Source organism: Lytechinus variegatus, chromosome 11, assembly GCF_018143015.1.
Source record: "Lytechinus variegatus isolate NC3 chromosome 11, Lvar_3.0, whole genome shotgun sequence".
In the NCBI taxonomy this organism is placed as follows: domain Eukaryota; kingdom Metazoa; phylum Echinodermata; class Echinoidea; order Temnopleuroida; family Toxopneustidae; genus Lytechinus; species Lytechinus variegatus.
Genome location: NC_054750.1, coordinates 8,321,421 through 8,344,730, shown reverse-complemented (window position 1 = coordinate 8,344,730; position 23,310 = coordinate 8,321,421). Strand labels below are relative to the sequence as shown.

Sequence of the window (23,310 nt, the reverse complement as noted above, 5' to 3'; positions counted from 1 at the left end):
GGGAGATGAATCGCAAGGCAGTCATAAGCCTCGACACCACACACCTTGCGATCCGATCTGCGACTCACGCATGCGCTTTTTGGCATAGCATCTGAGAAATTGCGCTTACTACTGCGTATGCGCATTGTTTATCATAATACGTGTTATGCAACTCTGCTGTCTGATTGGCTGGAGGTTGGATTGAGCTTGTGATCCAGTCATAAGGATTCGACATGTCAAATCCTTCTGATTTTCCTTGCGACTTGTCTCTGACCGGTCTGCGACGCTCAAGCTGACAAGAGCTGTGACGTCACATCTCCCCTCACCCAGTCGCAAGCCAGTCGGCGACCGGTCGGGTCGTAAGGTGTGCGGTGGCCTTAAGAGCATGAAAATAAGCAAAGCCCTGAACGATGGCATCTCTGTTTAAAATACAATGTCAAAGGCCCGTGTTCTGATGAACAGTTAAAGTAAGGAAAAGATCCAACATTCTTGAAGTATGGAAAGCCCAAAAGATTCAAAATTATTTTTTACATCATGTGTTTCTTATCTTTACTTGGTTCTTGGCTCATGGTTTAATGATGAAGAGAACTGTTTCAGAAATGATTGCCCGTCGGTTCTAAAAGAGTGTCAAATGAGCTACACTGTTAGAGATAAGTGTCACAATGGGCTTTCCATTACCGTAACTTTAGACCAGAGCTTAAATTAAATCCAAGTACAGGATCAGGGCCAATGGAGATTGCTAAAGTCCTAGATTAGTACTGGATAAGTCATCCACTGATATGTACCCTGATGGATTTTTCCTGGAGATTGGTAGGCCTACATACCCACTTGCATTTTGAAAGGGTGTAGGAAGAACTGTCCTACCTATAGGATTCTGCAAGGGCTGGTTAGGCCGATGGGTGTCTTCAGCAGCAGAAGACAATTTGAGTGGCAAGAGTTGCTCAGCCTGGACATACCCAAAGTTTCCATTCAGTGAGGGAACAGGGCGAACCATCTCAACTGTAGGATTCTGCATGGGTTGTTTAGACTGATGGGTGTCTCCAGCGGCAGAAGACATCTGGAGTGGTGTTAGCTCCTCAGCAGTGACATACCCAGTGTTGCCATTTGGTCTGATTCTGGGTGAGGCAGAGGTGGGTGGACAGTCAACAAACCCATTATCCGAAGGTGTCTTTGAGTTACTCCTGGCTCCACATGAGACAAGATTATCAATTGCCGCTGACGATGGACCACTTCCGATGTTTACTGGGGCATTGGTTAAATCTGAAACGAATTCGTCATCTATGCATTCATGTGGAGATTTAATATTCTCAAGGGGTTTGGGGTGGATGATGACAGCATGTTCTGGGGATGACTGTGAAGAAGAAGAAGGGTCATCGTTATGACATGATTCATGTTGTGTGATAGCTGGCTTTCCCAAAAATACATCATCATGAGCCACGTAACCAGAGTTACAAGCGTCAGGGGATTTGGATTCAGATCCAGACGGGAGAACATACTGGTCTGGACCTTCTACAATCGTTGTTAGGTTCTCAGACATTGGCAAACCTGTGCAGGGATCAGAGTGTGCCAAGGAAGGATGTTGGCCTGCTGATTTGGAACGATCAGAAAGGGAGGAAAAATACGAACAATTAGGTAGGGCTGGGGTTGGAGGTTGACTAATCTCATCATCAGCGCAGTCATCGCATCCAACTGAGGAGCATTTCCGAATTCTAACGGATGCATATCCCGAATCTCTGGGTGAATCTGCAATTCTCACAGGAACCATACCAACCATAGCGTAGTAAGGATTTGGAAAGGACGTATCCCTGGTGCTCTCTAGCTGGTTGTAGTCAGAGGATCCTCCCAATGACAGACCCTCTTCAGAGAAAGAGTAATGTCCACCTACTGGCGACAAAGAATCCAAGTCTGTTTCCACAGCATCAGGTGCCATCTGAATAGGGGGTCGGGAAGGCATCAGTTGAGACAGTACGGAATATGGGTGATTCTTGTCGGTATTTCCACTGATGCATGGTATCTCCAGAAGGGGAACTTTTTCAACCATCCCACTGTGTGTGCCAGGAGGGTAGGTACCTCCCCTTGAAGCACTGCTGCCTGTGCTGGAAGTTCTGTAGCCTTTGTCTTCCAGTTGAGAGTCTTCGGACTCTATAGACATGCTCATCAGAAGCCGTCTCTGGGACTCCTTTAACACTGATGGGAGTTCATCAAATACCTCATTCTCGATGGTAGTCGGCTGTATGTTGCCCAGATTCTACAAGAAATAGGAAGAGAAGATTTGTGTTGATCAAGTATTTTCTTCCAAGCAATATTAAAAATGGCTCCCTGAGGATGTTTCAACTAAGATGTAAAGGTTGTACTATAGGGTTCTATTCTATTCAACTCGGATTAGAACATGTGGGATGAGACCAAGCGGAAAGTAGACAAAGCGAGTATAAACCAAGCACCAATTTAAAATTCAAATGACACTGCAGGTATTACTGCTACTCATTGTTCCTACTTCATTGTGGCAAATGGAAGACAAAATCTAATGAACTTACTCCATGATATACAGGCGCTGGCATAGGTTTTGAATTGTTCTTCAGTCTCTGGAATCCAAATGCAAGAAGGGCCATGATGAGAAAGATGACGAGAATGCATAACCCAGCAACAAGACCTCCTACAAGGCAAAATAAAGATATAATGATGATAGCAGTAATAATGAAAATAATGTTACAAATGAAAATAATAATAAAAATAATAATAACAATAACAACAATAATAAAAATGATAATAATAATATTAATGATAATAATGATAATAATAATAAATGATAATAATAATAACAATTATGATACAAATCATGATAATTTTACTACTACTACTACTATTACTACTACTACTACTACTACTACTAATAATAATAATAATAATAATAACAATATTAATAATAATAATAATAATAATGTTACCCTTTTAGCATGGCTAACCTGATTGGGAACTCATGTATTCAAGGAATTCCTTGATACCAATTCCTACAAAAGCACGTAAGAGGAAGGAATGCATAGTAATTAACACGATTCATTACCTGAGATTTTCACAGATTTCTCCTGTAAAGCAGACACTTTAATTTCCTGCGGGTTTGAATATCCATTGGAATTGACTGCTGTAACAGAGATTGTGTAGTTCTCATGCTTGGAAAGGCCTATTCAGACAAAAAGTGACAAATGTTCAAACAAGACAATAACTTTCATGACAAAGATATCTGATTGTGATTATTTTAAACTGAACATTCAAGACCCACCTTCCAATAATATGACCCAGAGTCAACTTTTGAGGATAAGTTAGAAATGTATATATCTTCAAGGCATGTTTGGAGACATTACTGTGTTTCTTTCCCTCAAAACCGCATAGGTGCCATGATGGATGTCTGTTTAGCACCATACCGGCCTTTTGTTTGGTTTAGGACATGGTGGGTGCTTGTCTAGCACCAACTCAAATGTCAGTCTTTTTGTTCAGTTTGGGTGTCATGACTGGTTTTGTCAACACCCTACACTAAACAGCTTTTCGTCAGTTTAGGTGCTATGGCTGGTGCAAATTTTGCCCCGACCCCTAACGCTAGCCTAATATTCACTTAAAGAGAAATGCCAGTAGTTGCAGTAAACACTGATTTTGTGAGTAAGTCTGTAAAACCAGGCTTAATTGTCAGAATATCATCGAGGATCTAGATCTGGTACAGTTACATAATCTGAACTTTGTGTAATCTTGAAATCTACGCTGAAAAATGTCCACACTGAAGATCACCAACACAGATAGGCACACGTGGGACGGTGTATATTATATTGCTGGAATAAAGATCCGACGGAAGTGACCGAATCCGCGCTTATTTTGCTTATTTCTCAGCAATTACACAATTTCTTCCAGAATCCTTTGGCACATAATTTTTTATTCATACAAACAGACACTTGGGTGGTCATATTATTAGATTCTGTCAAAAGTCATTTTGAGATCGTTACAAAAACTGGAATTTATCTTTAAAGTGGCAATGACTCATGTCAGTTTTACCCCAATCCCAATACCAGCTTTGTGTCCAGTTCAGGTGTCATGACTGGTGTGTTTTTCTCATTTTTCTCATAACCCCAACCAGCCCTCTATGAAGTTCACAGTGTCATATGACTGGTGTTTGCTAAGCCCTAACCTCAATACAAGCTCAAAGAGAGAATTAATGGTTGTACCTTTAATAGTGTAGTTGAACCTGTCTTCAGGCAGAAGGTAAAGATATCGATCATCAATGTTATAGGTAAACACAGAAGCGTTGGTTCCATTTTGGGTCTCATCATCCAGGCTCACTTCAATTTTAAAAGAACTTATTCCCTGGAAAGGCTGCTCGCTGTTTTTATTTTGCTATAAGGAAAAGAAAAGCAATGAACATTGGAGAAATTGAAGCCAAATAAGACCGTAAATCCACAAGCATGACAAGCTGTATTACAAGGTAAGTTGTGAATATATTATCTCCTGATTAGGAGAAACAAATTAAAGTTTTCATAATTTATAGAATGATTATCAAAGATCAGAGAAAGTGTATACATTACAAGCTTGCCAATCGGGATCTAATGACCAGGGTAATAATATATCTAGAGGATATGATTCAAAGTATCAAGTGATATACAAAAGCAGAACATTATTATCATATTGTGAGATATTAACATTGACCATGGAAAGTAAATCACCCCCCCCCCCCATGATAACGGTCATTGACTGCACGATGAAACCCTTGGCATAGTCTATAAACTATAAGCTCAAATTCTACAAAAAATCTCATTAATAATGAATTATTCTAATATATCCGTAAATTCAAAAATTTGTTCGAATTAACTAAATTTAGTACCCAAACAGCTACTTTTTATTCACTTATTCTTTGTATGATTTTGATCAAATGCACTTATAAAAAATCAAGTCACTATTACAAAATTTTCCTTCTGTATATTATTGTTTTGCATTGTTTTATTATTTCTTAATTTTCTTACTTTTATTTTTTCAATGTTTTTAAAGGAAATTATTGGTGATATAATTCTGACCATAAACACCATAAATTTAATTGAGTATAAACAGTTGAAGTAGAAATAATGATAAGTTTACAGTAAATATACAATTTGCATTGGATTTGTTTTTAAGCAATTTGGGTCGGACATGCACTTACATAATGTCTTGCAATTTTGGAATTGTGTATCCGTTGAACGCTTATTTGGTCTCACAAGTTACAAAATACTTAAAACAAAAACTCATCATGAAAATGTTGAGGGAGATGGCTGAATCAGCCCCCACCCCCTTCTTTGTCTTATTAGGGTTAAAAGTCGAGTCTACCCCTAGAGAAGACGATTGGAATATCAGTGTCAATTTTTTTTTTAAGAGGCAAAATAATGAAGAACCATTTATCATGAAAATGTCAAGGAAGGTGGCTGAATCAGCTCCCAGCCCCCCTGTCTTATTAGGGTTAAAGGTCAAGTCTGCCCCAAGAGAAAGTCAATGCAATATTAGTGTCAAATTGTAAAAAAAAGAGGCAAAATCCAAGAAAGGGCAATTTCCTGGAGTTAAATTGCAAAATACTGAAAGAAAAACTTTGAATGAAAAATGTCAAGGAATCACCCCAATCCCCTTCATCTTATGAGGGCTAATTTCACATAAATTAGCATAAAAATTGTTCTGGTCAAAATTTCAAAATTCTGTGTACAAGATTGGTGAACCTCATGAAGCTCTACCAGATGGAAGCAAAAAATTCAAAATCGGTCAACAAATAAAGAAGCATTTTATTGGAAATTTAAAAAATATGCATAAATTAGCATAAAAATTGTTCTGGTCAAAATTTCAAAATTCTGTGTACAAGATTGGTGAACCTCATGAAGCTCTACCAGATGGAAGCAAAAAATTCAAAATCGGTCAACAAATAAAGAAGAAGCATTTTATTGGAAATTAAAAAAATATGCATATTAGCATAAAAATTGTTCGAGCCAGAATTTCAAAATTCTGTGTAGAAGTTTGGTGAACCTCATGAAGCTCTACCAGATGGAAGCAAAAAAATCAAAATCGGTCAACAAATAAAGTAGCATTTTTTGTGAATTTTGAAAAATGTGAATAAATTAGCATATTTAATGAATTTCAAAATTTTGTGTAGAAGTTTTGAATGCCCCACCAAGTGCTATCATATAAAGCAAACAGAATTGAAATCGGACTTGAAATGGCGAAGTAGTAGCATTTTTAAATTGTGGACGGACGACAGACGACGGACGCCACGCCACGGCATAAGCTCATCTTGCCCTTCGGGCCGGATGAGCTAAAAATCCACGAAAGGGTGAATTACAGGAGTTTACTAACTAATGTTTAGGTGCGGAAATGCATAATTAGGGTATTCTTTTGACAAATGGGGCATGAACATATACTACTGGGGCTCATTTCATAAAGGACTTATAACTGTTGTAACTTTGCCATTATGGCAACTACCATAGTTACAGGGCTCGTCGGCCAATCAGAATCAAGGTCACCATGGTAGACAACAGTTCAGGGGTGTGAGTGGTCAAAAATAAAAAGATCTGAAAACAGCTGAAGAGTATTGAAAAAGTCTGAAATAGAAAGAGCTCCCATACTTTTTGTACAGAGGAAAGCCAAATATAGGCTGTAATTCAGCTGAAAATAAAAAAAAAATCTGAACAGTTGCAAGTCCTTTTTGACACGGGCCCCAAGGTGTCTTAAAAAAACTTGGGGTTACATGTGTGTGTGTGTGTGTGCATTGATAAAAGTGATTGTACTCCCCCACCAAGGAAATCTCCTCTCCTCGTAGAATCTTACATTAACACTCCATGTGATAGTGACATCTCTCTCATCCAGTCTTTCTTCATTTTGAACACTGGTGTAATTTTTTGCAATATTCAGTATCACATCTGGTGCTAGAAATCAAATAAATAGAGAAAAAAAATCACATCTACAAAACATATATTTTATATGGATAGAAAGATCTTCCGCATTACTGTTTCATTCACAAGAGATAGTACATGTAGGGTACTCAGCTTTCAAGTTAAATCTGATATTGCTCCTCAAATTGGCAACTGAGGTACACAGCTTTCAAGATGAATCTGCCTTTGTCTTCAAATTGGCAACAATTCTTCATTTTCATACGGATTGAATACAGACAATAAAATGAAATGTGGATACAAATCAAAACAAATGACAATCAACTTTTTAATCAGAGATTGCCAAATTTAGTTACAGAATTAGTCATTTTCATCAAATCAAATTCATTTTTAATCCAAGAAAAATCAGGAATAAGTCATAATTAGTCGCATATGCATCTTGAGTATTCAAGAGTCTACACACAGCTCTTCAACACAGGGAAGGCGTGTTTTCATGAGCATGATATTGCGAAAATCTGGCAATATCTTTATAATTATTAGTTCACTTGCCCCTGATGGATCAGATTGTGAAAATATAACTTAGTTCCATGAATTTGGTGTAAACATTATTATAATTAATGCATTTTCACTGTTCAAAGGGGTACTCCAGGCTTAGTTGCTTAGTTCTATGCCAACATATTTCATGGTTCCATTGTTTTGAATATTCTGTTTTAGTTCAAAATCTGAAGAAAACTTCAGTTTGAAAACTTCGCGCTTGTTTACTGTTCTCTATTTAAAATATGTTTAACAAGTCCGGTTTTCAGGTCCAATATCTCAAAAAATATCAGCTCGTGCTTTGTGCTTGGTCTATTTGATTAGTGAGAAATTTATTATATTCATGAGTCACTGCAACATGTCCTCTTTCAGAAAGATTAATTAAAAGTATCAGCTCGCACTCATTACTATAGATGCATATTATGTTCAATTTTCAGGGCTAAATATATACAATATCAAAACAAATTGAGTTCCCGCTTCGCACTTGCATGGTAATTTATATTCAGGCCATTGATCGATCGTCACTGAAAATGCATTTTTTTCAAATCTGGTAAAAACATGTTCAGCCCTTCCGCTTTGACTTAACCCTGAAGGGATAATATCTATTGTTCTCTTGATATTTTCTTTGAATTTTGCTTTCCTGCACAACAATGGATAATGATTGTTATTTTGTAGATGTTATTGAAGAATTATTGCTATCATTAAGTTTCAATCAGAGATGAAGGAGAAATCCATTGCTAAATTCAATTTTAGAAGTCCGCAAATTTACAACAGGATTAAAGGAAAAATATAAATAAAATCACAAAATCTGTCATGCGCAAATTATCAAAGTTTATGACTTCATTCTTTGTTTAATAATCAATAATCAGTTTTGATATATAAACTTGGAATAAAACATTTTAATAATGCAAAAAAAAGGCACAGCAGAGAAAGGGTTATACTGTTGCCGATTTGAAGAATCAATGATAATCAAAGTTTTAAATGATTCATTGTGTAAAATAAGTAAGAAAAAGAAAAGCACATACCTGTTGGCAAAGTTCTGTTACACACTTTATCAGACCAGTCTCCTAGGTTCATTGGACTTCCAAATTTTTTTACAAAAGCAACCATACTGATACAGTATTTTGTATTGCTTGTCATACTCCCTAATACTTTCGGATTGGGCTTATCATCAGTCGATGTCAATGTTATCTGAAACAGTTATAGTACAATGAGTAAATGAGTGATATCTTCAATTAAAGTTTGTATCCTGAAAATTCCCATGATTTTGACACTTAAACTGAAAGATACTTGATTACCCTTATATCCACATTTTATTAACTACATCTACAAACTTTGAAAGTTATATCATAATTACCTCCAAAATGGCCATAGTTCAATGACCTTAAATGACCTTTGACCTTTATCATATGACCTGAAACTCGCACAGGATGTTCAGTGATACTTGATTACTCTAGATGTCTCAAGTTTCATGAATCAGATCCATAAACTTTTTAAGTTATGATGGTAGTTCAACAGATACCCCCAACTTGGCCAAAGTTCATTGACCCTAAATGACCTTTAATTGTCATGTGACTTGAAACTCAGGCAGGATGTTAAGTAATACTTGATTAAACTTATGTCCAAGTTTCATGAACTTGGTCCATATATTTTTTTAACTTATGATGACATTTAAAAAAATTAACCTTAGGTTAAGATTTTGATGTTGATTCCCCAACATGGTCTAAAGTTCATTGACCCTAAATGACCTTTGACCTTAGTCATGTGACCTGAAACTCAGGCAGGATGATCAGTAATACTTGATTAACCTTACTCTGCTTCGCAGGTGAGACAAAAATGAATAGGTGGGATGGATTACAGACCACTGATTAAAATAGATAAATTTTCAACCATTTTCTGTAAAAATAATTTTTTTTAAAGAATGTTGATATGCTTACATTCTGTATTTGCCCTGTGGAGGGATTTTCATAACTGAATATAAATCCATATGAAGTTAATCTATGAATACCGCAGTCAGATAGCGTCCAATAAACATCCAATTTATTGGTGAATGAGGCGATCCTGATAATACGGGGTGCAGGAAACCTGGCTAAATGAGAAGAGACAAAAAGACTGTAAGAATATTATAACATTGCATTTCTGAAAAGTTCTCATATACATGCACATGACAATTAATAGGCAGTGTTTTCTTTTAAGTCTAAATATCAATAATTTTCAGCCCGCACTTCAGTCAGTCGGCAAGCCCTGAAAAAGTGGCTTCTTTTAACCAAGTGATATTCATGACTAGAGGGTTTTTGCATTGTTAATGAGCTTGGTGCGAACCAAAACGCCCCTTTTTATTCGGCCATTTCTGCTCTAAATATTGACCAAATTTCATGTTTTTGGTATCTTTGTAATGAAGAAGAATCATTCTTTTATGTCATGTGTTTGGACTTTTAAAAGAATATTGTAATATAGGGAAAACTTTTGATATAAAACATGAAACAAAATATTTTTTTCATGCAACAAAAGTTGTTGTTTTCACATTTAATTTCTGTTTGAGCACAAATGATTCTTAAATCATGATAAAGCTGAAGATCTAAGCTTTAATATGATATAATTTTTATAAGAAGATGTATTTTAGATGGGTCAGCAGCCAGCTTTTCATAGGCCAAGTACTTTTAGCAGCTAAAAAACAAGAATACTGCGCTCTGATTGGTCATAGAGACCACATACCCACACAAATTCCAATGTTCCCCACACTGGGCCTCTGCAAGGTCACACTCACCATGTGGTAATCTCTTCAAATTACCCGCGCCTGTTGTTGTGAAAACATTATTCAGCCAATCAGAACTCTGGATTTTATGTTACTCAGAAATTTTAGAAATCTCGTCTTGCATCTTTATGGAAAAAGCTGGCTGCTGACCCATCTAAAAGATGCCTCATATTAAGAGTGACATTGTAAGAAGGTATGGAGTTTGAGGTTTCTGATGATATAAATAATGTTGGTACCTAAAACACAAAATGTTGCACAATTTCCAAGTGAAAACAGAGGAAGAAAATTCTGTTTGATGCATCTTTTCAGGTAAAAAATTAACTTATTGATCAAAATATTTCATTCAAAAGAAATAGCCAATATATAAAAGTAACATTTACTCTTCCCCATGGTACAAAAATAATCAATTTTACTCAAGGAGAAAGTGGTTAAATTCTCTGAGAAAGAAAGTCTCACAATTCACGAGATTTTGCAGGGACATGAATTCAGCCACGAGAGGACTTGGATAAATCTTGCCCATTTGCTCATTATCTCAGGGGCTTGCCGACTGACTGGCACTTCACGCTCGCAATACTTGTTTAGATATACATCATGTTAATGACTACAAAAAGTGCCTGAATATCAATAATATTCAGCTCACGCTTCACGCTCACATTCATTGTAAGTTAGATAAGCATCATGTTTATCTTTACAAAAAAATCCAACATAGAATAAATACATATATATATATACATACATATATATATATATATATATATATACATATATATATAAATATACATATAGGCGTAAATAATTCAAGCATTGACGCTAGATGTAGCTTCCAAGTATCTATTTTATTGTGAGCTTTCGGCCAGTAGGGCCTTTATCAGGCCTATAATGCATTGAAACAAACAAAATAGAACAAAACCATACAAATAAAATTGTAATAAGAACAAAGTATATAATGTGTAACAAAGGGTACAGAACAGAAGGATTACACTAAGATAACAAAAAATAACAACAGAGAGGGTTGAGTACAGAATAGAAGGATTACAGGTTGTCATTTTTTGGTTATACTGTAATCCTTCTATTCTGTACTCAACCCCCTCTGTTATTTTTTGTTATCTCAGCGTACTCCTTCTGTTCTGTACCCTTTGTTACACATTATATACTTTGTTGTTATTACGATTTTATTTGTATGGTTTTGTTCTATTTTGTTTGTTTCAATGCTTCATAGGCCTGATGAAGGCCCTACTAGCCGAAAGCTCGCATAAAAGAGATACTTGGAAGCTACGTCTAGTGTTATTGCTTGAATTATTTACGCCTATACATAGAACATGACGCACTGCAATACACGTTGTGCAAAGGGCCCTCTTCTTTATATATAAATATATATATATATCACCATACATTACCCAACACAGTGCACAGTGGACCATATGTTGCCCAACATTTTAAGTGTGTGTATATAATCCCCTCAAAAAACGTTTGGAAATCTGTGTGTTGCCATTAATTTCTCTCAACTCCCAATTTTACACAATGCATATTTGACATCATTCAAAACGATCACAACGAAAATTTGCATGATGGTAGAGAATGACGTAATTTATGCAGTTGCATTGGTAAATTTCACTGAATTCATATATTTCTATTTTATATGAATTAATTATGCTAATCCATTCATGATATCATACTTTTTGCTCTGATTCACTAAATAAATCTAGTAGAATGCTATTTTTTGGTAAAAATATTCTTAATAGCATTCCTAACAATTGTGAATGAAAACAATTCATTATGTATTTTATTGTTTTTTAATTTCCTATGTATTTTTTTGTTTTTTTACTTTTTGTTTTTTATTGTTTTTTTCAATGGAAATCGTTCCAGACTTAATTCTGATCATTAACAAGGCAAAATTAATTACGTTTAATCAGTAAAATTAGAAATGATACATTTATGAAATTTGGCTAAATACACAATATGCATTGGATTTGTACATGAAATCACATTTATGAGCAATTTTGGGTCTGACATGCACTTACATTATGTTGCGTAATGCGGTAACGCGCAAAAATTTGCGCGAGACTTGAAAGTAAAAAGTCTGTGAGCGGCGAGGTCAAAAAATTTTGCGCAGCAGAAATATCGCGAATATTGTTGAGGAGGGGGTTAACATTTTCAACAAAAAGGTTTTCTCCCTTACCATGTAGGAATTTGTTATACTCGCCGTAGCTCGTCACTCTTGCTAAATCATTAGTGATGGTCAATCTGAGAGAATGGTCACCAGCCGTATGGACATCACATCCATTTCCATCAATTTCACATTCATACCATTTAGGATAGAGCAGATTGTAACTAAAGAACATTGAAATAAAAAAAAAGAAAGGGATCATTTGAATGTTATTATATATAGTTAAATTAAAAACTGAATCAGTAGACCATAAAACAATTGTGTTTATATGGATTAAAGCCCATCTTCAGTTTTTGGTAAATACCCCAAAATGCATGAAACTAATCCAATTTGAGATGAATGTGAGTCTTAAGAGGGTTATGATATGAATAATCGTTTTATCGGATAACTTTAAAGATTATATGTTTTAAAAAATGAATGCCTAATTAAAATCAAATATCTGCAGATAAAATATCTGCATCTGCATCTGGTCTGTATAAAAGGAAGTTGGAAGATGTATCTACCGGTTTTTGCTTGATTTCATAAACTAAGCTAATCAAATATATATATATATATATATATATATATATATATATATATATATATATATATATATATATACAAACATTCTTTGTGCATCAACAAACACACTTTCCCCAGGAGCAAGAATCAATATTCTTTGTTCCCTCCTTTTTCTCAAATAATATTTAGACTTTGTATAAATGTCAGGTACTCAGTTTTGCTATGTATGCAAAAAGCAAATTTCTAGAACCAGTACCATGTCTTACAAAGTTTTATGATTGATCAAATCAATTATAACTCTATGGAAATCCAATCAATTATAACTTTATGGAAATCCATCAGTGTCTTAATTTTTTCTACAGGAAATTTGCAAAATGTCCTTTGTAAACCAAGGAGAACACACCAAATTGTCAAGAAATCAATGAATTTATGGATATACATTCATATCTAGAATTAAAAAAAAAACAGGCATTTTATATGTTGACTTTGCTGGCTTTCCATAGTTGCGATTGATTGGATCAATTGCAACTCTTTTTTTAAGACGGGGCCCAGGAATGATAGAAGGTGCAATGGTAAAGATCCAGTTTATGAATCTATGAGGGCAATACAGCATAATTTTGTACATGACACTCATAACATCCTTCCACAGGACTTTGATGATAATGTTATGTGTAATTCATATGATTGCACCGTAAAAACGGTGGTGTTAAAACTGACACCTATTGGTGTTAATAGAGGACCACACCCTGAGGTGTTAAAATAACACCCTAGAGATTGAACATAACGCCAAAGAGTGTAAATGGAACAACCATAGATGTTGTAATAACACCTATAGGTGTAAAACTAACACCACCAATTTAACACTGGTGTAAAATAACTGGTGTGGTCCTCTATGTACACCGGTTAACACCACAGTTTTTGTTGTGTGTGGTAGTTTCATTCTTGATAATAATAAGAGTTCTTGGGCCCGTAACACAAAGCCTAGCAATGATCGTGGAACATTTTTCTACGATTGATTCCATAGACTACAATGTACAATCATTCGTAGAAATCAAGCGTACGACTAATCACTAACCTTTCTGTTACGGGACCCTGGCCATGATAATATTAACATTCATGTTATAAAAGTAGCAATTGTCTTGTTAGCGTAACCATTAAGTAAAATATTTAACCTCTTCATTCAGTCAGGTCTATACTCCTCTAGCATGAACATTGCTAGAGTTGTCCCAGTATTTAAAAAAGAAATAAGGATTTGTTGATCAATTACCACCAATTTCAGTATTATCAGTATTTTTTTTAATATTTGAAAAACTTCAAGAGGATGTATACTCGTTCTGTTACTTTTTTTAACTTAAACATAATATTCTTTAACTAAAACAATTTGTATTTAGAGAAGGTCATTCTTTATATATGGCTTTGCTTGAACTAACACTGGGCAATATAAGTTTTATCTGATATAAGTTCTATCTGTTTGTGCTTTAAATTTTTTCTTTTATCCAGGATAAATATCAGAGCATTTTAGTTTTTTTACAATTTCTATGATAATCACCAGCTAAAAACATGCACCTGCTTATTCCTGGTCTTGCGATTTTAGGAAAACCAGCATTTAACTTAAAAACATTTTGCTGATCCTTACTTTTTATATTCAAAGGTGACCTCAGTTGGCAAATGAGTGTCAAAAACCTCTGGCCATTCGCATCTGTATTCATACGTGTTGCATCCAGAACATACAAAATTGGGCACCCGTGGTTTAACTGCAGAGAAAACATGAGAAGAACATATAAGTGAATTTATATTATTGGAATGCTACTTTAAAGAAAACCAAAAACCCAAGAAGTGAAGTAATCTTATTGGAAAGAGTAAAATGAGAGGAACAATTAAAAAAAAGTTTCATAAAAATCGGTTATGAAATAAGCAAGTTATGGAAGTTTGAAAACTCTTGTTGTACTTTCTATGGGGATCCTCAAATTGGCATACGCGCTTCAAAATGGCTGATTTTGTGGACAACTCTCCATTTATTTTGCACACAAATTTTCAGATTTTACTCATTATCTTTCAAATTGCATCTTGCCTCCTCAGCACAACATATGTCATGGGAAAATAACATTCACATCACATATGTCAAGGTCAGGAGGATAATGTAAAATATATGTGAAATAAAGGGGAAAATCTTTACAGTAATTCAGGTATGAAAAACAAAAATTTTGATTTAAAAGATTTAGTTCCCCTGATTTTGTTCATTATGTCCTAATTTGTCTTTCTGTTTTTTAAACTTGTTCTTCTTATTTCTCATTTTTTGATAGTTTTTTTTTATTTAATTGCTTTCTTTTTCTCCTTTGACTTTATTTATTAGAACTTACTTCTAAAATAATGTAATACTGGTTGAAAGCTGTTCCTTCAAATGTTTATTTTGTTATCACAAGAGTAATATATTTCTATGCGTGTAAAGAGCCATGTAACCTAAAAAATACGATCTGGAAACCTAAAAAGTTCTGGCATGTTAAAGTTTTGTTTATTTTCATCAAACATACATTCACATATTATGCAGTATGAAAATTGAGAAGCTGATAGTGCATCTATTACATAAAATGAAAAATGTTTCAATATTTTGTAGATTTGATGATAAAGAAAATCATCGACGAATAAAAATGAATTATGATTTCTGAATATTGATTTGTTTAAGGAATTAAACAAAATTTTCAATATTCGAAGAATAAAAAGGGTACACAAGATAAAAGAAAACGAAGAGCTTTTTGATACCGTAACACCGGGTACTTACATCCTATTGAGATGTTAAAAACCTTAAGGACGTCTCCTTGTGAGGACAAGCATTTGTATACTCCAGTATCGTTTAGTGTCACTTCATGTATTATCAACTGTGATGTGACATTATCAAGTTTAGTGATGTTCCAGTCTGATTTAGGGCCGTTGACACTGTGTTTCCATTGGACATTGGTGGCAGCGGTGGGATCGAATGTACAATTCAGCTTCAGAGTTTCATTAACTGCCAAGACATTTACTAATGAACGAAAAAATGGGGGAAAATACAGAAAAGGCCTTTTGAGGAAAGGGTTCCAGTCTGTGAAGAATTGTAAATTTGTATCTTAATGCAAAAATAATGGTAAAGCTTGATTTCCACAAAAGCAATTCAATAATATGTGCACTCAACCTAATTGAGGTGAATAAGTACCTGGTGGGATCAATTCTGAAGTCAGGGTAATAATAGTTGTGCCTTGTATCCTCTGGAAAAAGTGGGAATAAGAACCATGCAAAAACTGTATTCTGCATTAGAATAAAGACCTGTCCTACATGGAATTGCCAGAGTGGTAATCAGAGCTATTTGCACAAGCACCTCTCAACATCTAGAAATTGAAAATCCTCTACTCTGATTAAGCGATTCCCATTACGGGTTTTTTTTCGGATTGGTCAAAAACTAGTAGGTCCAAAGTGGGGCCTAGGGGCGAAGCTCCCAGGCTTTATTAGATTTCAAAGTATTTCAGACCACTCCTTTTGTTAAAAACTCTGGATTAAAAAATTTTGTTTGCATTATGGTTTACAGATGATGATTAAAACCAGTTATCACAAGAAAATGTCCACTTTTTTATGTTACTCATCATTCTACCTTAAATCCTATTTATTCCAAAACCTAAGACAGAATTTAAGAAACAAACTTTTTCTTTCATTGCTCCAAGCATCTATAACAATCTACTGACTCATATATGCACGGCAACTTCACTCCAAATGTTTAACAAGTGGAATGCCTCTGGCCGTCTCACCTGCATCACGCGGTTCAATGTAGCAGCAGTGCTGACTTTGAATACTACTCTAACTCGCACAAGATGTTCAGTGATACATGGTTACTCTTATGTCCACTTTTAATGAACTAGACCAATAAACTTACAGAGATATGATGGTTATTCAACAAAAAACCCCAACATGGCCAAAGTTCATTGACCTTACATGACCTTTGACCTTGATCATGTGACCTGAAACTCAAACAGGATGTTCAGTGATACTTGATTACTCTTATGTACAAGTTTCATGAATCAGATCCATAAACTTTCAAAGTTATGGTGGTAATTCAACAGATACACCCGATGCGGCCAAAGTTCATTGACCTTTGACCTTGGTCATGTGACCTGAAACGTGCACAGGATGTTCAGTGATACTTGATTACTCTAATGTCCAAGTTTAATGAACTAGACCAATAAACTTTCAAAGTTATGATGGTAATTCAACAGATTTCCCCGATTCGGCCAAAGTTCATTGACCCTAAATGACCTTTGACCTTAATCATGAGACCTGAAACTTGCACAAAATTTTCAGTGATGCTTGATTACTATTATGTCCAAGTTTCATGAATCAGATCCATAAACTTTCAAAGTTATGATGGGAATTCAACAGATATCCCCAATTCGGCCAAAGTTCATTGACCCTAAATGACCTTTGACCTTGGTCATGTGACTTGAAACTCATGCAGGATGTTCAGTGATACTTGATTAACCTTATGTCCAAGTTTCATGAACTAGGTCCATATATTTTCTAAGTTATGATGACATTTCAAAAACTTAACCACAGGTTAAGATTTCGATGTTGATTCCTCCAACATGGTCTAAGTTCATTGACCCTAAATGACCTTTGACCTTGGTCATGTGACATGAAACTCTAATAGGATGTTCAGTAATACTTGATCAACCTAATGGCCAAGTTTCATGAACTAGGTCCATATACTTTCTAAGTTATGATGTCATTTCAAAAACTTAACCTCAGGTTAAGATTTGATGTTGACGCCGCCGCCGTCGCCGCCGCCGTCGGAAAAGCGGCGCCTATAGTCTCACTTTGCTTCGCAGGTGAGACAAAAACCAAATCAGGCCATCCACTCCCTCTGTCATTTTAATGCATACACTGCTGCCTATTAACAATGTCTTTTTGCCATAGAGTTTAGATTATATTTTTTGGCATGTTCATGATGTATTTTTCTGATTATCTTTGTATGTATTTGTAATAATATCTCAAGTCATGTTTGTTTACTTTTACAACTTACTTATTCATTTGAAATATTAAGATTTTTACTCATGTTTTGTGCATATTTCATATTATTCATTGCACAATATTGATTATTACTAATTATTATTACCAATATCATCCTACTAAAAAGGAGCAGTCATGCAAGCCTAGTCCAAACGTATGGCAAGCCTTTTTCCTCTTTCCTCCTGTTTATAGATATCAGCTTAGTAAATTTGTTTATCAAGAATGGCTTTATGTTAGCAACACAACATATCAATAATCATATTCTTCGTATCAAGAATTCACTTTGTGTTGTTAAAAGGGAAGTTCACCCTGAAGAAAAGTTTGTTGTAAAAAAAAGCAGAAAAAATAATGAAAAATATTGGCTAAAGTTTGAGAAAAATCCATTAAAGATAAAGATAGTTATTAGAATTTTAGGTTTTGGAATTGGGACATAATAAACAAGCAGCTGCCCCATGTAATATGCTTAAACATCAATGCTTCATGGTTTGTGATAATTCATTTTTGTTTTCTTTTTAGAAAAAATGTAGAATGATTAGTTTATTGATATACTGAAAGTACAGTAAATACCATTTTCAATTTTCTGTGAAAATGGCATTTAGTTGATTTTTCCCATACGATGTGTAAGGAAGCTGATCGCATATGTGGCATCACTAATCAAATAAGAAAATATCTAATAACTTTTTTATCTTTGATGGATACTTTTTCTGAAACCTCTGATAATTTTTCAATAATTTTTTTCTGCTACTTTTACAATAAACTTTTTGTCAGGTTAAACTTCCCCTCTAACAATTGTTAGCAAATCCTAATATCAAGAAATAGGATTTTGAAAGAAAAAATGGCTTGTCATACATACTGTATGTCACCATACACTTGCTATCCAGGTGGGTGTTTCATAAAGCTGTTTGTATGTTGAGAGCGACTTTTATGAACAAATGTTAAACATTTTTCATGTGCTTAATAATCACCAATTAACAATCAATGGTGAATATTTCCTGACAATATTTCATGGGAGAAAATACATTGCAATAACTTCAAATGTTCGATAGACACTAAAATTTGTTCCTTTTATTTCAAAGTTTTTCACAAATGCATTGCTTTTAATGATTTTCTTTTCAAGATTAAAAGGAAAGATTCCGCTTTGTGTGAATTTTGCAACAAATTCCCTGAAACATCTGTTCATATATTTTGTGTTTGTGAAAAGGTTTTACCCCTGTGGCAAGATTTATTGACTATTTTAATACAGAAGTTTGATTCAAATTTTACTTTATCTAATTTCAGTAAAATGTTTGGTGATCCAGATGACAAGTTCATTTCCTACTTATTTTTATTGTTGAAGTACTTCATTTTCATTTGTAAATTCAGCAAAGTTGATCCAAACTTTGGAGCCTTCAGATCATTTGTTAAAAAGCAAAGGGAAATTGAATATTGTGTGGCCAAAAAAAGACATAAACTCATGGCTCATTTTAAGAAATGGAAGTTTGAATTATAATTTTTGTCATCTTTACATGTATCACTATATGTACATGTATCATGTTTACCCTGTATATATGCATACAAATACTTGCCATCAAAGTTGTATAAGTTATCATGTCTGTGCCATTGCATAAATCTTTCCGCTCTTTTTTTCTTTATTATTTATTTTTTCTTATTTATTCTTTTTATAATTATATATGTTTTTTGTTTTTTGTTTTTTCTAATGATGTTATGATCACTTGTAAATATTTTAATTATGTTTGATTTGTTATTTTTGTTTATTTTTGGTCAGTGTGGACCCAATAAAACACATAAATACAAAAAAAAATCAATGGTGAATATTATTTACCACAAGACATGATCACAAATCGTTCTTAGTCACGTTTAACTTACGAACAGCTTCATGAAACGGCCCCCTGTGGAATCCCCTTAATATTTGATGAGGTGATTACTTCTACTCACCATGGTGATAATGAATGGTCCTTCTTTGCACCACAGTTGTCTTATTTACGCATTCAATGACACGTCCATGGTGAGTGTGATTCAGGTTGGGAATGCTTAACCTCGAGCCGTTAAACCTACGTGTACCATCAAAAAGCCAGTAAGTCTCCTCCCGCACTCCATTATCTTCCTCCAAATAGCAATCAAGGATAAGAACCTCTCCTTTTCGGATGACGACTATATCATTCTGATCAGCATCTAAAGTTAAATTCCATTAAAAGACCATCCAAGTGTCTGATTGCATAAATAGAAAATATGGGGCAATTAAATGATTCTGGAAGAAATTGATAATTGCCGAGAAAGAAGCAAAATAAGTATGGAATTCGAGCAAATTGTCTTTTTTTCCGAGCAACTATAATATACTGTCTATATGTCTTTTAATATCTGTGTTGGCGATCTACAGTGAACGTTTTTCAGCTGGGACTTTATGATTTCAGTTCAGTAACTGTACCGCCAGATTGAGATCCATGTTGATACAGTGATAATTAATCTTGGTTTACAAACTTTCTTGAGAAATCAGAGTTTACTGCAACTACTTCCATTTAATACAATTTATTTTCCATCATTAAATAATAAAAACGTATGCCCATAAATACAGGTAATTAACTAGCAATGCCAGATACCATCTCCTCAAGGGCAATCATTACAATGTATACCTGGAGTTCTTGTCACCATTGTAGGCCTAGTTGTGCTAGCTGTTCTTGTGGTAGTTGGAGTAAAAGTGGTTGCTGGCATGGTGGTCATGTCAACCCCAGTAGTTGTAACCTCTGTATTTGGGGGAAAAAATGAACCGACTTCTAGTTTTCCATCATCGAGAAAGACACATATGATCAACTGGTACAAAACGAAAAAGACCTTTCATTCTCAGTAGCCTATACTTTCTTGGATAGTTTCACTTATACCTTGTTCACATTTGCTCTACGGCGGCCGTACGGCAAGTCAGAAACAGCCGTTTTATAAATTTTTATTCAAACCACCTGTATGTAGTTGGACAAAAAATGTTAAAACGGCTGTTTACAACTCGCCGTACGGCCACCGTAGAACAAATGTGACCATGGTATTAATTAGTAAACCAGTTTTGAAGACTTCCTTGCTAGATTCTCATCACCATCTTCTGAACCACTTCATATTAAGCAGAATTGTTGCTAAGGGCGCACTCTCAGTGGGGTCACATGGCTCACACCAAATTTGAAACCACAGCATAAGGGCAATTCCACACTAGAACTTCAAAAATATCATAAATTTCAACATGCATTCAATAAGTCATAAGTAGTGTAATATTTTACTATGATACCTAAATTTTATGAAAATTATGAGTTTTAACCAAAAGTGAAGACAGATATAGTTTTTTGGGGGGAGAACAATGGAATTTTAAATTTTCAATAATTTTGCTCATTGAATAGTCAAGTACAAATTCCACCTGAAACAATTATTTGCAAAGCAAGAGAAGATTGAAAATATTGCAGGTCAATAGAATAATATATCATTGATGGTTCCAAATGATATCTACAACATTTTCATGATCCATAATAGGGGCAGCCCTGATTTTTCCGAACCTATTTTTGGCAATGTCCCGTACGACACATGACAATGCAAAAGTTTTTCCTACAATTTTATTTTTGATGATGCAATTTCATAAAATGAGTTTCTCTTTGTTTGACCCATGGGTGATCGATTTATCCGATAAGAATCTAATTACTGCCCTTCATTTTTCAATTATTGTCCTATTAAAAAATGTCCCGTACGACACACGCTGTGTCGTACGGGACATGTCCCGTACGACACACAATATAATAATGCATTTAATTGCAGGATTTGGATTCAGAAACCATAAATAGTAGGCATATTTAAATTCATTTAATTGATTTAACATAAAGTGAACTGAAAAAGTACTTTGTTTATCTCCACAGAACATGAAATAGGTGATTCTAAACATTTTAATTGATTTCATGTAGGCTTATTCTTTTGTGAATCCCCTCAGCTAAACTGGTGATTTTCACTGATCAGAGCAGGTAAATTTTTTTCATTGAGCATGAAAAGAAAACTTTTATAATTATTTCAACCTAGCCTGGAAGATGACTCCCTCTTGCATGCTAATGTGGAATTATTATAAGATGTAAAAAAATACATATCAATCATCATGATCATCTATTTGGACTTCCCTTGATGATCACTATTTTTTATATACAATATTGAAACTCCTTACTTTTTTCAAGTTGTAAAAAAAATCTGGAAATTAAGACAAACCATATGGTGTCATGAAGTGCAGATGGGTTTGAAAAAGTAGAACCGCTTTTCTTTAGAAAAAAAATTGTGACCCAAAAAATAAAAAAAAGTGACAGTTGTGACATATATCATGTACATATACATTTTATATAAAAAATCATAAGGGCAATTCCACAGGTTGGGACAAATCTGTAACGTGAGTAACCGACACATTCCAAAGATTTGCCAGGAGCATAATAGAATTTCCCAAGTTTTGTTTTTATACAAAGGATAGTCAGACTGTGTACTTTGTTGTGATACGGAGATGTTTAGTTCCTATCAATAATAATGGAGTTACAGCTCCAAGTATAAGTCAAGGTGTCTCCAAATGTAACGTGAGTAACCGTGGAATAGCCCATAACACCATCATTTTAGCCCCATAATTATATACAAAGTTTCATTCATTTATTGTTTAAATAGTGTTTGGAAATCATCAATTAGTTCCCTAAATATAACTTCACACAAAACCTGAAGTTTTTCAGCTCGTAAAAATGCTGTGAACACTTGTACATTTCCCATCATGAAAAAAATTATAACACATTGCTCCCAATTGTATATATTGAGGTTACTTAATTGTATTGTCCTGAATGACTGCTTATAAAAGATTATTCATAAATAAGCAAGAATTTAGGGGTATAATGCTCCTTCTGATTGATAAAAAGTTCATGTTTATTTATTCAGGCTGCCCAGTACAACACGCAAGTGCCTGTACAACACACAAGTGTCCCGTACGACACACAAGTGTCCCGTACGACACAGAAGTGTCCTGTACGACACATAATTGTCCCGTACGACACATTATTTTGTTTATGATATATTGACAGAAATGTTCACCTAATAGCGGTTTCTAACCTAATGAATGTCTTAGTTTGATGGGATTATCATTATCATCAGCCAAATAATGTGATTGAAGAAGTCAAAGTGACATAAAGTAAGAAAGTTTGGCTTCAATTTAGAGATGTCCCGTACGGGACATTCAAAATGTGTCGTACGGGACATCTCTAAATTGAAGCTAAACTTCAATGGCTGCCACTGTAGCCACAGTTGATGAGTCGATCACACATCACAGTCTGTGAATGTGACCATTGGTCAGATGCAACAGACCAAAGTGGGCCAAATTAAATTAATTCGCCTCCCAGTCACATACAACATCAAATAGAATAATAAGATCTACGTCGAGATGTCATCACTGATGTGGTCATTTCCACTGTGGCGTTTTCATATGT

The 23,310-nt window shown here is 34.6% G+C and overlaps 1 protein-coding gene across 1 annotated transcript in view; it reads right to left on the bottom strand.

The window, feature by feature from the left end:
• Positions 1–349: 349 nt before the first annotated feature.
• LOC121424307 overlaps positions 350–23,310 on the bottom strand; it is a 42,620-nt gene continuing 19,659 nt past the window's right edge. Inside the window, exons 3-14 of the mRNA XM_041619940.1 lie at positions 20,476–20,586; positions 19,781–20,017; positions 15,594–15,833; positions 14,451–14,568; positions 12,326–12,477; positions 9,329–9,480; positions 8,417–8,582; positions 6,796–6,893; positions 4,188–4,356; positions 3,041–3,157; positions 2,514–2,632; positions 350–2,227 (exon numbers count right to left, since the gene is read on the bottom strand). Of these exons, the coding sequence (XP_041475874.1) occupies positions 719–2,227; positions 2,514–2,632; positions 3,041–3,157; positions 4,188–4,356; positions 6,796–6,893; positions 8,417–8,582; positions 9,329–9,480; positions 12,326–12,477; positions 14,451–14,568; positions 15,594–15,833; positions 19,781–20,017; positions 20,476–20,586 (3,188 nt within the window). The 3' untranslated portion in view covers positions 350–718. The remainder of the gene's footprint in view (positions 2,228–2,513; positions 2,633–3,040; positions 3,158–4,187; positions 4,357–6,795; positions 6,894–8,416; positions 8,583–9,328; positions 9,481–12,325; positions 12,478–14,450; positions 14,569–15,593; positions 15,834–19,780; positions 20,018–20,475; positions 20,587–23,310) is intronic.